The sequence below is a fragment of the Ananas comosus genome, linkage group 9 (genome assembly GCF_001540865.1).
Source record: "Ananas comosus cultivar F153 linkage group 9, ASM154086v1, whole genome shotgun sequence".
NCBI lineage: Eukaryota > Viridiplantae > Streptophyta > Magnoliopsida > Poales > Bromeliaceae > Ananas > Ananas comosus.
In genome coordinates this window covers 9,311,542-9,328,289 of record NC_033629.1, presented here as the reverse complement: position 1 = coordinate 9,328,289, position 16,748 = coordinate 9,311,542, and the positions used below count along the sequence as shown (strand labels likewise).

Genomic DNA, 16,748 nt, shown 5'->3' with positions numbered 1-16,748 from the left:
GACGGACCATAAAAGCGCCGAAATCGCATGAAATAATGCGATTTCGGGTATTCGGAAGGGCTTTTATGCAACTTTGTTCATCGCGGATGCTGTTGGCAGCATGTTTGGGCTGAGGATAACCTCTGGACTGATCATCCAAGGCCCCAAGCCCTTGCGGAAATCGAAAAGTGATTTTCGGAGCATTTTTCGGCAAAATCCGCCGATAGAACGCGTTTTCGATTCGGAATTCATCCGACGGTGCCTCGTGATTGACTGTAACGTCGCTGAGCCTTGTTGGCTGGTCACTCGCGTCGTTTCGAGAGTTCAGAAATTACGGGTGAGCGACGGTGGGTTCCGGTGTCGAAATAGACACTTCCGGGAACCCGGATCGGAACGATTATCCGACGATAATCGTTTTGGAGTAAGGTAAGGTCTATGCTGCCAAGTCACACGTAAATTTGTATTTAGGGGCAGCGGGTGACTCGTGGTACGAGTCGGTGCCTTCCGGGATAGTCCGTGGGTCCCTGCAGAGTCTCGGTGCGATTACGGGATTTCCGGCGTATTACGACGATCGGTTTGGGAAACCGATTCTTGTGGGTTTATTTATGGGGTTATACTCTTAGGGTTTCTTAGTTGTGGGTTAGACACTAACCCAGTGGACCCTCCTTAGGTCCCGTTGACGTTCTTTTGCAGTCAGGAGACAGGCGTGACAGTTGTACAGGTGGGTACTTCGATCCGACGTTGGTACAGTGGTGCACGCTCGGTGATGGTTTCTTACCCTTGCTCTTTTGTTATTATCCATGCTTATATTATATGTTGAGCTTTGCACCTCTATTGTTTACATTACACCCACGTTGTTTGATTATACTCTACTCAGATGTTTCCATGCTTAGTATCATGTGTAGGAGTATAGTCTATCTGTATGTGATACCATGTTTCCTTGTTGCTCTACTTAGCTATTCTGCATATCCTGTTTCATATTTATAGTAGAGCGATTCCGTGATTATCTGTGAGATTAGCGATCTAGTCGGTCGATTCTAATATTCAGTATTTGTGACCTATTCGGTGAGTTCCTCGACCTTTGTTGTCTGATGACCGTTGAGATCGGTATACCCTGAGGTGTGGGATTGTCGGTTAGTTGCCGACGAATGATTATACTTTACTCATATCCTATACTTGTGACATGATTGGTCGAGTCTCATATCCTATACTTGTGACATGATTGGTCGAGTCTCATATCCTATACTTGTGACATGATTGGTCGAGTTTCATATCCTATACTTGTGACATGATTGGTCGAGTTTCATATCCTATACTTGTGACGTGATTGGTCGAGTTTCATATCCTATACTTGTGACATGATTGGTCGAGTTTCATATCCTGTACTTGTGACGTGATTGGTCGAGTTTCATATCCTAGTTGATCTGAGTGGTCAGTCCTTGTGGTTCATTGAGCAGTATTTGCATATGTTTGAGAGGATGTCGATGTTGTCCCATCCTAGTTGACCTAAGTGGTCGGTTCTTGTGCTTCTTTACAGTTGACGACCTATGCGGTCGATGGGCCCTGGGGGGCAGGATTGTCGGCTGGTTGCCGACGGTTGATCATTGAGCATATTGCATTGATCGCCCGATACCCGTCACATTTCACGAACACTGGCGGTCTGATCTACCGCAAGGAGTGTTCTTTTCCGAAAAAGTGGTTGAATGGTGACAACCCGTGATCCCTAGAGGGGTTATATGCACTGGAGAATAGTAGTGGCATTGGCTTGAGGTTTGCGGTGCTGACCAAGAGAGCATTGGTTTCAGATTGGCTACTTTTGGACTTCTTAACCGGTTGACGCATATGTCTATCGTAGCAGTCGTTCCATGCATATTTGCAGTTCATACGTTATAGTTGTCTTGCTACTATAGTAGACATTCATGTATGCTTTCGGTTCCAGTTACAGTAGCGGTAGCCGTTATTCAGTCTAGTTCTTACTTTCTTTCAGTTTATTGCTACTGTATTCGTTATATCTGCTCATTACCTTACATATCTCTTTCGTTATTATTGTTGCTACTATATTTTCACTGACCCGTGTTGTTATATAGCTCCTCCTGATCCGGTGAGTACTCCACGCCCTCTTCGGCTTGCGGTACCCACTGGGAGGGAAGACATGTTTACATGTTCTCACCTCCCCCACCATTTTTCAGGTATCGCGGGCGATGAGTAGTGGGACGAGACGTGAGGTACGTGTGTAGCGGTCGATAGAGCTTCCGACCCAGGTTATTTCGGTATAGTTATTACCCTTATTATTTCAGTTGTTATAGCTTAGATAGTTATATGGTTCAGTACTTTTATTACATTTGAAAATATGGATTTTTGTGAATGTAATAAACGGATTTCTGGATTTTGTAAAATAAAAGGTTTTCTACCCCTCGTGGTAGCGTTTTTAAAGAATAAAGGTTTCCGTGTAGGAAACAGTTTTCAAAAGGTTTTCTGTGAATTTTGCATCTTAGTATTTCAAAACCTATTTCTGTGGTTGGAAATATTTTAACTGATAGATGTGGATTTATATTTAAATATCGAATATATAAATGTGAACCTGTGATGTGAGTGGTGTATGAATATATAATTGTTGGTTATTTGTATATTCATTTGGTTGTGGTTGTACCTGGGTTACTTCTTATACTTGTGTGACGCCGTGCAAATACAGGGGAGATTCTGTCCGTGTGAACAGTGGATTCCCTGTGTTTGTGGAGGATCTGTCATACTCTGGGGTCAGACTTTTCAAAAAAAAAAAAAAAAATTTCAGACGCTTTTCCGCTATGTTTTAAACTAAAAGGGACCCCGGGGCGTGACACGGGTATGCGCCGATTCCGTATGGATACACGTAGAGAACGGACACGCACGTGACTATACCAGAATCTCGGAGTAATAATTGAAGCATACAATACCAACCATTCCGTAAATTAAGAGACCTTAACTAGTACATGATAAGAGCTCTAAGCATAAAGAGTTTTTCTTAGATTAAATTTTTACATAGTAAAATGAGAATGATCCGCCGACAGTGGATTAATTTCTTAATTTTTAGTTTTTATATGTAATATATTTTTGGCTTCTGAAAATGTTTTAAAATGCAAAAAATCTTTTCGCTGCGTTTTGTTTTTCCGCTAATTTCTAATACTAGCATACTTAACCTTCTTAATCTCTTATTAGGCCTTTCCATTGACCAAAATGCTATAATATACCGACTGACTGTTGGAGAAAAAATCCAAAATTTCCTAATTATTATTATTTTATTTATTAACTCTTTTATTCTCATTTATTAGCTTTTATTATTATTATTTACTATTCCAATTAATAAGTTGGAACGTACGGAACAAAGGAGTGGAACGTTAGGCCTCTAACGTTTCCTTCACATGTCCCTTTATAATGCCTCTTGCACTGTTCATATGATATGAACATTGGAGAGAGAGAAGAAAAAAGAGAGAAGTATTTTTATTTTCTATTGTATTCAATTTCTTAATCATTTTAGTCATCGGGTGTTGAAAGAGTCTTCGTTAACCTCCTTCACGATCGTGCTCGCAGGAGGAGGAATTCCGATCGTACCTTAGGGTGTTATTTCCGATTAATCCCGCACGTAAGGACGGGAATTAGGGGTGGAAACGAGCCGAGCTCGAGCGAGCTTACCTCGGCTCAAATTCGGATTGAAATTAATTTCGAGCCTAAATTTAAGCTCAAGCTTTGATTGAAATTAATTCGAGCCGAGCTCGAGTGAGCCTAATTTCGAGCCAAGCGAGCTCGAGCCCTAAACGAGCTGCTTGAAATTCTCAAAATCATACAATCAATAGTTTAATTTGTATATAACATTATCTATAATTTGATACAAAAATATGTCTAATAGTTCAAAGTACAAAATAATTATATGAAATATAGTATTATAATATGAAGAAAAATAATTTATGAGTTGAATATCTAATTTTTTCATTCTCACATGTTTTCTCTTCCGCCTTCAATTTCCATATTATTCATTTTCATTTATACGGTAAAAAATAAATAAATTATATAAATAAATATTAGATTAAACTATCCAATCATATATAACTAAAATTAAAATTTTATATGACTAATAATTTTTTATTTTAAAAATATTCTGTATATTTTCTCAAGCATACAATTAATAGCAAGGTAGGCAATGGCGGGCATATACTGTTACTTGTTAACTTGGAGGGCTTGCGGCTTGGCTACTTAGGGTGAGAGACAGAAAAAGAAAAAGAGAAAAACATATTGAAAATTTAGAGATATGTGAAAGAAAGAAAGGAAGGAAAAATGTATAAATTTAGTTAAAAATTTTACTTTTTTTTTTTATTTGTCTATTGGATTTGTTTTTATCGACAACAACATTGGCCCAATTTTAACTAAACTGAGATTATTCACGCGGCCTATATATAATTAAATATATTATATTCATATATTTTATATTATATATATATATATATATATATATATATATATATATATATATATATATATATATAGTGTAGAACTACTATGCTATTGAAAATATAGAGGATTCGATGTTTTCTAATTTTTGACTTTTTGTTAAGAATTGTATGGTTGGTTGATTGAGGTTCTTCCTAGGATTAAATATACCCCTAGGATTGAGTGGTCCCTAAAAGGTAATAATAGTATTAATCCAAAGATAAGAAATGATTAAAGGGATTGATCTAAGAATCAAAAAATCGAAAGCACCAGATCTTCTATATTTTCGATAGTAGTTCTACTATATATATATATATATATATATATTAGAATTAGGCTGGAATACTATTAGTAGTAAAACACTCTTTTTACTATCAAGTTTTTAACCCTTGGAGAAAAATTGTAGTTAGGATGATATTAGTCAGTTAGAGTTGAGTGGTCCCCCTAGGGTTGAGTGGTCCCACATCGGTTATAGTATTTAATCCAATGTTAGAAATGATGAAAAGAGTTGATCCAATGGCTAAAAAACTGGTAGAACAATAGAAGTTTGCTACTAATAGTAGCCCAGTCCAACTCTATATATATATATATATATAGTAGGGCTACTGTGCTATTAGGAGCACAGCAGCTCTTGTGCTCCTAAATTTTAACTACCCATCAAGTTTGATGGGTGGTTAGAATAAGAGGAGGGAGAAATATTGAAGAGAATTTTAAGAAAAGATAATTGAGACATTCAATTTCTCTCCAATATCTCATCCCTCTTTCATTTAACACCCATCAAACTTGATGAGTGGTTAGAAAGTTAGGAGCACAAGGCGTGCTAGCTCCTAATAGCACAATAGCCTCTAATATATATAATATATATATATATTAATATATATATATATTATATATATATATATATATATATATATATATATATATATATATATATATTCGAGCTGTTTCGAGCTTTTCGAGCCTAATTCGAACGAGCCGAGTAATGCTCAAGCTCGGCTTGAAATGAATTTCGAGCCTTTTTTTTTTGTTCAAGCTCGGCTCATTTAATTTCGAGTCGAGCTCGAGCGAGCCAAATATCGAGTCGAACGCGAGTCGAACGCGAGCCGGCTCGCTCATTTGCCAGCCCTAACGGGAATATACCTTAGGGCAGTGCCTTGCACGCTTCCGGATCAATTAAGTATTTATTTGGATTTAGCGACCATCTGTAAGTTGATTTATTTATTTTCATCACAAAATTTAGTTAAATCACAATCAGATTTTTTGTGCGGTAATTGTTCTAACAATCTAAGGCATATTTTGATTTGATTGTGATTGAAATCTAACGAGTGCTAATCCGTATTAAATTAATTTTATATGTATATAATTTGTTTGTTAATTTGTTTATATAATTGACATTCAAACATAAATTTTTCGGAGATTAGCATTTTAACATGTAATTGTATATTATTTAATTTACTGTTGAAATTATAATTTATTTGGTGATTATTTGTTTAAAAAAATTCATTTTGCTTTTACTGTAGCTCTTTAAAAGAAAATTTGCTACAGCAAAATTAATTTTAAATAATTTTGCTACAGTAAAAATAATTTTATTAGTGTGCGATTTTAGAGTTTTGCTACAATAAAATTCTTTGGTAATATATATATATGTGCTACAATATTTTAAAGACTGGTTGTACGGATATTGGTTTTTTTAAAAAAAATATTTGCTACAGGCCTTGAAATAAAATAAAAAGATTTGACTGGGACTCAAAACTACAGTCTGGTTGCTCTATTTTTTTTTTTTTTTAAGATGCAAACCCTAACCAGTAAAGCTCAAATTTATTTTTTGTCTTTATTATTGTTTTAGCATTACTTATACTCTGTTTGCAGCATCAAATAATAATTTGATTGCATTTGTCATTTGCTCAAAAATATCTAATTGAGATAAAATTTTAAAATTATTTGGGTCATCTATTTACTGTTAAAGCGAATTTACACTTTTATCTGTTAATAAATTTTGATATTATAATTGCTCTTGTGATTTTATCCTAGCGTTCATCTTGGAAACGAATTTTGCAAATTCTAAGATTGGCAGGTAAATTATTTTGAGACATAAATTTATTAGATGGTTATTTTCATGATATTACTTATTTGATTTTTATCAGATCTGAACAGAATTTTACAGATTATTTGACGAACGGCCTGAATAGGACTAAAGTCCTAGAGTCATTGAGGGGGATGAGACTTTGCCCATAAAGGGTCTTCCTGCAGTGGGAACCCAACCTTTGTGATAGGAGATCCCTTGAAGAAGGTTCAATGTGGTAAAAACAAGCTGTCGGGTTGGCCAAAGAGCACTTTCTACAGTTTATATAGAGGAGCTTTAACTCCAATCCCTTCCCTATGGTGAGTAGTGTTCTGTGTAGTAGATTAGGTTGAGCTGATAGCTCTTAATGGGATCCGAGGCGGTAATTTCCGCGAGATGTGACTCTACACACATCCTTGGAGGAAACTACCTATATAAGAGTATCCTATGTGGCCGCGGCTATGTGATGTGGGCTACACATTTTATGAAAAATCAAGGTACTGTGCATTGCCATTAACACACAGACCCGCGACGGAGAATTCTATACTGTGTGTGTGGTAGTTGAAGTCAGGGTTAAAGAAACGTAGTTCAAGACCTAATTCACTCTGATTCCTTCTGATGAAAACTATTTGCACTAAGTGAGGTTAAGTCTCTTAAAGACACCTTACCTACTGCATAGTATAAACACCCGGTGATTTATTCATTTATTTATTTTGTTTTTTGAGTTTAATTCTTTTTTCGAAATTTTGAATTTTTTGTGGGGATTGTTGGAGAAAAAATCCAAAATTTTCTAATTATTATTATTTTATTTATTAACTCTTTTATTCTCATTTATTAGCTTTTATTATTATTATTTACTATTCCAATTAATAAGTTGGAACGTACGGAACAAATTGTGGAACGTTAGACCTCTAACGTTTCCTTCACAAGTCCCTTTATAATGCCTCTTGCACTATTCATATGATATGAACATTGGAGAGAGAGAGAAGGAAAAAGAGAAAGAAGTAATTTTAATTTCTATTTTATTCAATTTCTTAATTTTTTTAGTCATCGGGTGTTGAAAGAGTCTTCGTCAACCTCCTTCACGATCGTGCTCGCAGGAGAGGAATTCCGGTCGTACCTTGGAGTGTTATTTCCGATTAATCCCGTACGTAAGGACGGGAATACGCCTTAGGATAATGCCTCGCACGCTTCCGGATCAATTAAGTATTTATTTGGATTTAGCGACCATCTGTAAGTTGATTTATTTATTTTCATCACAAAATTTAGTTATTTAAATCACAATCAGATTTTTTGTGCAGTAATTGTTCTAACACTGACGCTCCGCTTCCTAGGAGGTCATCCATCCTAAAACTACTCTAGTTCTATCACGTTTAATCTTTTAACCTTTCAGGCATAGCAACAGCTAGACCTTGCAATCTCGACGGATACCCATATGTATCCGCGGGTTACCCATAAATTTGTAGGTATGAGTACTAACTTTTCTTACTCAAAAAATTATGGATAAAACAGGTGGTTACCGATTAAGTTGCAGGCATTTAAGATAACCTGCGGATACCCATAAATACCTGCATATATATTTTTAAATTAAAAAATATATATTTTTAATTATTTTTGTTTACGTATCCTAAAAACCTTAATCTTAATCTCTTATTGCGTGTGTTTTACATTATAAAATTTATTCGCTTTAAGACTTGTGATATGTTAAATTATTTTAATATATTTTTTTAATTTAAAAATATTTTTTTTGTTTACCTATCCTAAAAACCTTAACACTAATCTTTTATTGTGTGTTTTTTATATTATGAAATTTATTCGCTTTAGGACTTTAAACATTTTATTGTATGTTGTGATATTTTAAGCAATGAGTTATGTTACGCTTTTAAAAATTATATATATGTGTTTTGCATTTAGAAAGCATAGGAGCAAAAAAGAAAAAAAAAATGGGATAGCCGGCAACACCCGCCCACCCGTGGGCAGGTATGAGTAAAAATGTTGGCTACCTAAAAGTTTGTGGATAAATGTTACCTATGCCCATATAACCCGCAGGTATAATGACCCGCCCACGGGTTACCCAATCCGTCCGTTTGCCAAGTCTACTCTTTTTATTGTTTATCATATCTTCAATTTGCTACTTTGCGATTTGAAATATTTCACTATTTTCTTTTTTAAGGACTTGCTATGAAGTAGGATCCTATGCTAGCTGTTATAAAATTTATAAACTGTAAGATAAAAAAGTAATACACTTTACAGAGTCCGGCTACTATACTATCTATAGCACCAAACGCTTGGTGCTATCAAGTTTTTCACCGTTAGGTCTACCCCTTTGACCATTTCCACCGATTAGATCATATTATTCAACTAACCATCTACTCAATCCTAGAGGACCACTATCATTCTAACCGCACATCTCTTTTCATCCAAAGATTGAAAATCTAATAGCACCAATGACTTGGTGCTATTAATAATATAGTAGCCTAGTTCCACTTTACAAACCATAGAGTGGCTATGTCAAAATATAGGTTGAGAAAAATACTAAAATTTACCACATTGTAATTTGTGAAATATATCATGTCATTATTGTTGATTGCAATTTCAGTCATTTGATAAACATAACTAATGAGAGGCTTTAGTCGTCTAATGAGTGAATTTTTTTGGAAAGAGATATACAATTTAGTATTTTCGAGATTTGACCGTGATTATCAATTTTAGTTATCATGCAGGATTCAACCGAAATTATCGAGATTTAGTTTTCAAATAAGTTTCGATCTTTTTAGGAAAGTTGACTTCTGATTCGAATTGTGGAGGCTATCAATACTACGCAGACGACGAAGGACCCCTCTCTTCAACATAAAAACATTTGCCAAATTACTAAAATGATTTTAAAGCAAAAGTAACTTCGGTAGCTTTTAATAGTAGTTTTGGCAATTGCTAATAGTAATAGTTATTGTAAGTTCAGTAACTCTTAGTAGTAGTTTTAGTGGTGTAGATGACATGCCTTGAACTTTAGCATTTTTTTTTTTTTTGAGCGAGATAGGTAGCACAGTACCCGCTTCTTTTATTTAATTTAGAAATAAACTTAGCTAGGAATGTGAATCAACTAGGATTCAAACTTGGGACCTCGGGTACCAACCACCAAGCCCTTTGCCACTTGCTCTAGGGACGATCAGTAACTTTAGCAAATTTGATCAAATGGGGGGAGGGGGGGTTGGTGTTTGGAATTAGTTGCTATTATTGCAAACTTATAAAAGGAGATACTTATTATTTACTCTCATCTAATAGGAGTCGTCTCTCCACTCCATCTCTTACTCTATCCTTTCTCTTTTTCACCCTCCAAAGAAGAACCACCATTGTTGGGGCAGCTTCCAAGCTCAGGTTTAATCTCATCCGAAAATTAGGGATGGTAACGAGCTTCAAGAGGAAGATCTAAGAGGAAGAAAAAAAAATTCTCTGTCAAAAGAGAAAGGTGAGTTGGAATTTTTAGGAATTTTAGTTTTAGGTTATCAAATAGGGATATTTGGATTTCTAATGGTTTTAGAACCATTTTTTGGGTTATTCTTAGTGCTCCAAGAGATCAAGCCCACCCCATTAGTAGAGAGTTCGGCTAAGGTGGGGAATATCACCGAAAATGGGTGATCTCTTTTTCTGTCCACAATTTCTTGTTTATTCAGCATGTGAAAGTAAAATTTAATCTATGAAATAACTCAATTCTGATTCGAAGATCGTGATAAAACAGGATCAAACCAAACCACTCGCTCCAACGGATCAAATGCAAGATCACAATATGGAAATTGCACTAGTTTCCACAACTCAAATGTCAAATCCTCCAAGAAAAGAGTAAACTTTAGGAATATGAGTGATGGGGAGAGAAATCTTCTTTTCTTTTTTTTTTGAAGAAGAAGAATNCAAAATTTAAAATTTAAAATTTAAAATTTCAAACTTCAAATTTAAGATCAAATTTAAATTTGAAAAATATAAAATATAAAATTTTAAATGTTAAATTTTAAATTTTAAATTTTGAAAATAAAAATAGGGGCGGGAACAATTAATAAAAATAATTTATTATAATAAATTTATAAATTTGATAATAATAAAATTTTTAATAAATTTATAAATTTTTTATTATTAATAAATTAATAATTTTTCAAAATTCTACTTAAACTTAAATTTAATAAAAATAATATTTTATAATATTTAAATATAATTTAATATAAAATTTATTATAATATTTAATAAATATAAATAATATGTATTAATATAGTACAATTAATAATTTTATAATAAAAATAATATATTATAATATATAACATATTTTATTTGTATAATTTAGTTTTAATTTAATTTATAATTTTAATAAAGTTTGAAATTAAATGTTGGAATAGCACTATTCCATCAAAATGGTGGAATAGTAAATCCCTTGCTATTCTAGAATAGCCGGGAATAGCAAGATTTGATCGGGATAAAATATTCCGGCCAAAAATTATTTCGTTTAGCGGAATAGCGGGGATAACTTTCGTTATCCCCGCTTATACCGGCCTTCATTTTTAATGTTTTCAGATGTGTCCATCTAATTTATTACTGTTAGAGAACAATTAGAAAACTATTTATATTTTCAATTTTGCCATCACAAATATGTTCCTCAAAATATATAACAGTATAATATAAGAGTGGTAAAAATGTCAAAAATTAATTAGGGTAAAATATTTAACTTATGGTTAACAAAACTTTTTTAATGGATTCTAATGGAAGGGATATATCTGAAAACATTAGTATCGTTTGGTTCGGGAATAAAGAAAAAGTGACTATTCTAAGGATAGGTATAAATTAAGGTATAAGCGGGGATTAGATCAATTTTGCGTTTGGATGAAAATTGAGTTATTCCTAAAAATAAAAAAAAGCAGCGTTTTGTTGGGTAAGATGTAATAAAAAAGATAATGGGTTTTATAAATAAAAGTAATGATATTATTCTCTTATTATATTTGAATTTGAATTTTTAAAATTTTAAATTTATATTTTTAAATTTAAAAGTTTTACTTTGAAATTTTAAAATTTAAAATTTAAAATCTCAAATTTCAAATTTCAAATTTCAAATTTCAAATTTAAATTTGAAAAATATAAAATATCAAATTTTAAATTGAAAATTTTAAAATTATAAACTTTAATTTTGAGATTATAATTATAAATTTAAAAAATTTAAATTTTAATTTTTAAAATTTTAAAATAAGAATAAGGGTGAACAATTAATAAAAATAATTTATATAATAAATTATAATTTTTTTAAAAAATTCTACTTAAACTTAAAATTTTAAAAAAAAGAATTAATTATAAATTAATATAATTTATAATAAATTTTATATAATATTTAAATATAATAATTGTGTTATATATAAGTACAATTAATAATTTTATGTAATTAAAATAATTATTATAATATCTAACATATTATATTTATATATATTTTAGTTTTAATTTAATTTTATAATTTAATTAAGTTTGAAATTTAAACATTGGAATAACAACTATTCCACCAAAATGGTAGAAAGCAAATCCCTTACTATTCGGTATAATCGGAAATAGCAAGATTTTGACCGAATAAAATATTCTTGCCAAATTTCATACCCGTTTGGAAGAATAGCAGGATAACTTTCGTATCCCATTTATCCCACCGAACCAAATGGGGCCCACTTTGAGAGAATAACTTTACATGAATATATTATAATTCACATATATTACATAAATCTATGCAATTTAATTCTAAAAAAAATGTTAAAAGGGAGGTGATTTCGAAATCGTCTACAATGAGAGTCTTACGCATTTCTACCGAAACATTAGGAAGATCATAAGTGTTCGACAATAATACGAAGACTATTCAAAACGTATAAGCATTAGCTTCACTGCACGAACACAACCCATAACCCCCACAGCGTTTTTTTTTTTTTTTTTTTTTAATTACTCCTGCCTGGCTCCTCCACTACTCCCTCGCCCCTTATTAGTTCCTCCAAAAAGAGTAAAATCAAATAGCTAAAAAGCCAAAAAAAAAAAAAAAAGACAAAGAAAAAAAAAAAGAACACAATCATCATATACAGTTGCAATTGTGTGTTCTAATTAATGGCTGGTCGAATTCTCCCGAAAGAGCTCCACATCGAGGCGATGCAAACGGCGATGCCGTGCCGAGTGACCGAGCCCGGGCGGCGTCCCCGCCGCATCGCCGCAGCCGCCGCCTACGCCGCCCCGCTGTTTCAGAGCCGGTTCCGGATCATACTTTACTACAGAAGCGCCGGGAAGGAGGAGTCGGCGTGGACGGTGGCGGCGTGGATGAAGGAGTCGCTGAGCGCGGCGCTGGCGGAGAGGCCGGAGCTGGCGGGGCGGCTTCGGAGGGCTGCTGTCGGGGAGGGAGAAGGAGGGTGGGAGGTGAAGCTGAACGATGCCGGGGTTCGACTCCTGCAGGCGGCCGTGGCCGAGGTCAGCATGGCGGAATTCTTGGAGGCCGCCGCCGCCACAGGGACGGCTGCTGCGGCAGAGAAAGAAGCGCCGCTGGCGTTCTGGGTGGACGTAGATGCAGAGAATCCTGAGTTCTCTGCTTTGTTTTACGTGCAGGTGAGTGTATTAAAAATACTGTTTAGTTCAAATTTTACAGTACTTTGCTTTTATTTCATTTTCTCCTGCTTAATTTATGTCTCCGCAAATAAACAGTTGTTTCACGCTCTCCTTTACTCTAGTGCATGCATTGTTGACCAATGGAATTGGTGCAATTAATTCGGTTGTTCATCATGAATAGACCTGAAAAATATCGCATATATTGTACTGTGCTAGAGTTTGGATCATCTGAAAATAATTATCTAATTTTTAAAAATTTTAATTTTACTTGCTAACCATTCAAATAGTTTGATTTGCTTTTCCAAAAAATATAGTTGTCTGCACCTGATGTATCAAGATATATAAAGTTGTGTGCAATATATTTTTTAAAAAAATACATCTTATATTATTTATTCAATTACTTATTTCTTAACTAGAAGAAACTAGCTACAACTCATTGAACCATAGAAGAAGAACAATTAGATGAAATAAATGATTGATAAAATGGTAGCATACTAATGTAAGAATTCACTAGGGGCACACAATAATTTTAATTTTAAATAAATCCAAAAGAAGGGTTACAATCCAACAACAATTGAATGAGAAATTGTAGGGATTAATATTTTTGGATTGTAGATTTAGCATTTCATTTGGACATAAGACATATAATTGTTGTATGCTTTGGATGCAATAGCAGTTGAGTTTTCTCATGATTGATGGTTGCTAGGCCTAATTATTGGAGAAGTTTCCAGCAAAGTAATTAACTGCTACTTGAGTAGGCTTATTCTTGTGAAGACCTATTAATGTACATATATCTATTACAATTTTTCTGGTAACTTCACATTTGCATGCCATTTAGACAATTCTTGGTTAAGTTTTCTCAGGTTTATGAGATTGCAGATATAAATTTTACATGATGTAGTTTTTATTAATTTGATCTCTGTGGTAGAGGAACTAAGGCTAATCTTAAGCAGTTGATTCTTTTTCTTTATTCTTAAAATAGAAGCAAAAGTTTAACTCAACAATTGTAGGGGTTAATTCCTTATCTCATTTTGGCTTCCTTTTTTGCTTTTTAAGGTTTCCAAAATCAAATTTGCAGCCTTCTCTATCGAGAGGCTCTAGATATACTGGTTGTTAAATGTTTGCTTTAAAAATTCAGCATGCATGGTCTTCTTTATCTAGAAGCTCTAAACATATTTGTTGTGAAATATTTGCTTTGCAAAAAGGAGTAGGTTGATACCCTTTCATGATTTGGTTACTTCCAAAACAATTTGACACATAGACTTTCGTCGACATAAAAAATAAACTGAAATAAATTTCTGAGCTGCCTCAGACAAAGAAATACTTTTTGAGATTTTACATGCCTTGTAGTGGCCAAACTTTAAGTAATTGACATGTTTGAGAAATCCATATCATGCTTGTTATAATGAGCAAGCCCTATTAGTTCCTGGGTAGTTGGGGTTTGGTTTACCTGTATCTATGTCTATATATAGTAGAAAATCCATATACAGCTGTATGTAAATGATGCTTATCTCCTTATCCTACTGACTCAGAAATTATTTACAATTAGAAAGGCAAAAACCCAAGTATATATCAGCACTCCATTCCCTCATCCACATTTATTATTTTATTTTATTTTTGAACATATATAATAGAAAAAAAAAATGAATGAGGAGGACTTCGTTCTCCTTTATTGGGCCTTCTACAAATTTGCAGTCTTAATATGGTGTTGAGATTCAAACAAAAACTTTCTATGTTGAAAAGATTTTGTTTAAGATTTGAATGTTAGGTGATTCACCAAATTATCTCGATAAAATTTCATTAAGTGACTCCTTAAATGTCGCGCTACATATAATGATAATTTTGTTTCTATATATTATTGGATTGCTCTATATATAATTCATTTTTTGAGCAATGTTCACCACCTATCTAATGGCGACCTCACCGTACCAAAAATATATATATATATTTTATATTAAGTGCGTAGAATTAATTAAATAAAAGTATAACAATACTTCTACTTCAAATTTTGACGACTCTGATTTGTCTGTTTTATCTTTCTAGATAACTTGTAAATATTTAAATTGTAGATTAATTTCTTACAAATAAATCCCTTAATATCGAATGCACTTTTTATTTAAAAAATATATAAAATTTCTAAAATATAATTTATAGAATTATCATAAGAATTAGATATTTACCCATATATATATGACACGGATAAAAAGTAAAGTTTTTATCTGTAAAGTTTACTTTGATATGTAAAGTTCATAATTATATAATTATTTTTTGTAGGATTTTATCTTCTAGTAGTAGTGAAGTGCGGATTATCCTCTTGTACCTTTTAGGAGAGGATATAATTTGGTATATGAAAAATATCTAATGTATTCACAAGAATACTAACCAAATGTGCCAAATAGTGATGGTACAATATGTAGCAAGCAAAACAGAAATTTATAATCATTCTAAACTTCGCATTAATATCTTGCAAATAGCCCTTGTATAACCATCAAGAAACAAATACATGATGCATAAAATGCGTGCCTTACATAAATTCTTTTGAGTACATAGTGCATATACATATGTACATAGGTACAATACATATTGCTGTATTTTTTTTTATTATTTTGTACATGTGGTCCATGCGAGAAATTTCTCACATAATTTCTTAGCTTAGTATATTAGTACAATTAAGTGGCATTCATGTATCACATCAACCATGATCAATGCACTTGAATTTCTCATTTATGTTGCTCATTTAATCATTCATTTATTTGTTTTTTAGGTGACACAATTTCAAGGCGATGGATATGCTATTGGGATATGCTGCAGCCTCCTTTTAGCTGATCCTTTGTTCTTAATCCAATTCCTCAAGTCATGGGCGGAAACCCAAACCCAAATGCTAGCGCAAGGCCTCCTTACGAAAACCCCGATTTTCCACTTGGGTCACTTCCAAAGACCCACCCACCCTAAGCACCTTAAATCTATCCCCTTCGATTCCTCTACTGCAAGTACTGTCACTGTTTTGTTCAAAATATCTTACAATGGAGGCCGAGACGAATTACCCTACAAGGCGATCGCCTTTGCTTGTTTGAAGGAAGCTGCAGAGAGAGTCAAAGGTAAAGTAGTAGACAAATTCTGCCTCATGATCAACTACGGCGATGGTGTTCCCAAGGACTTGAGGATCGAATCATGCACGAGACCAGAGGTGCCATCACCGCCAGTTGATCTTCAATTGGACGGCACGATTAAAATGGTGCAGTGGGGCCAGTTTGGGATTGAGGAGTTGACACTAACACAAGAGAATAAGCCGGTTCATGTGACATACCAAATGATATCTCCTTCCTCCTTCTCTTCTAATGATGAAGGGTTGGTGGTGATCATGTCACCCTACGAGGAGATCAAAGGTGTGTCTGAAATGATGATGAGTATAACAATCCCTAAGAAGTAGAAGTTGCTTATCTCCACGTTGTTGTTATTGGTGTGTATTTATTCAGTTAGATGTGCTTGGTGAATTGGTTTGTAATGAAAGGATGTGTGTTGTTACTTATAAACAATAATAAATGCTTGGTACTAGTTTTTCTTTGGTATTGTAAAGATGGTTTTAGATGGCAGGAATGCTGTGGTTTGCCTATATATAAGAATCTAAACTGGATTATATTTTCTCGTC

At 33.5% G+C, this 16,748-nt stretch overlaps 1 protein-coding gene across 1 annotated transcript; it reads left to right on the top strand.

The window, feature by feature from the left end:
- On the top strand, window positions 12,540–16,748 carry LOC109714976. The gene is made up of 2 exons (XM_020239747.1): window positions 12,540–13,099; window positions 15,864–16,748. Exons 1-2 carry the CDS (start codon window positions 12,611–12,613, stop codon window positions 16,527–16,529), a joined length of 1,155 nt encoding a protein of 384 aa, XP_020095336.1. The 5' UTR covers window positions 12,540–12,610; the 3' UTR covers window positions 16,530–16,748.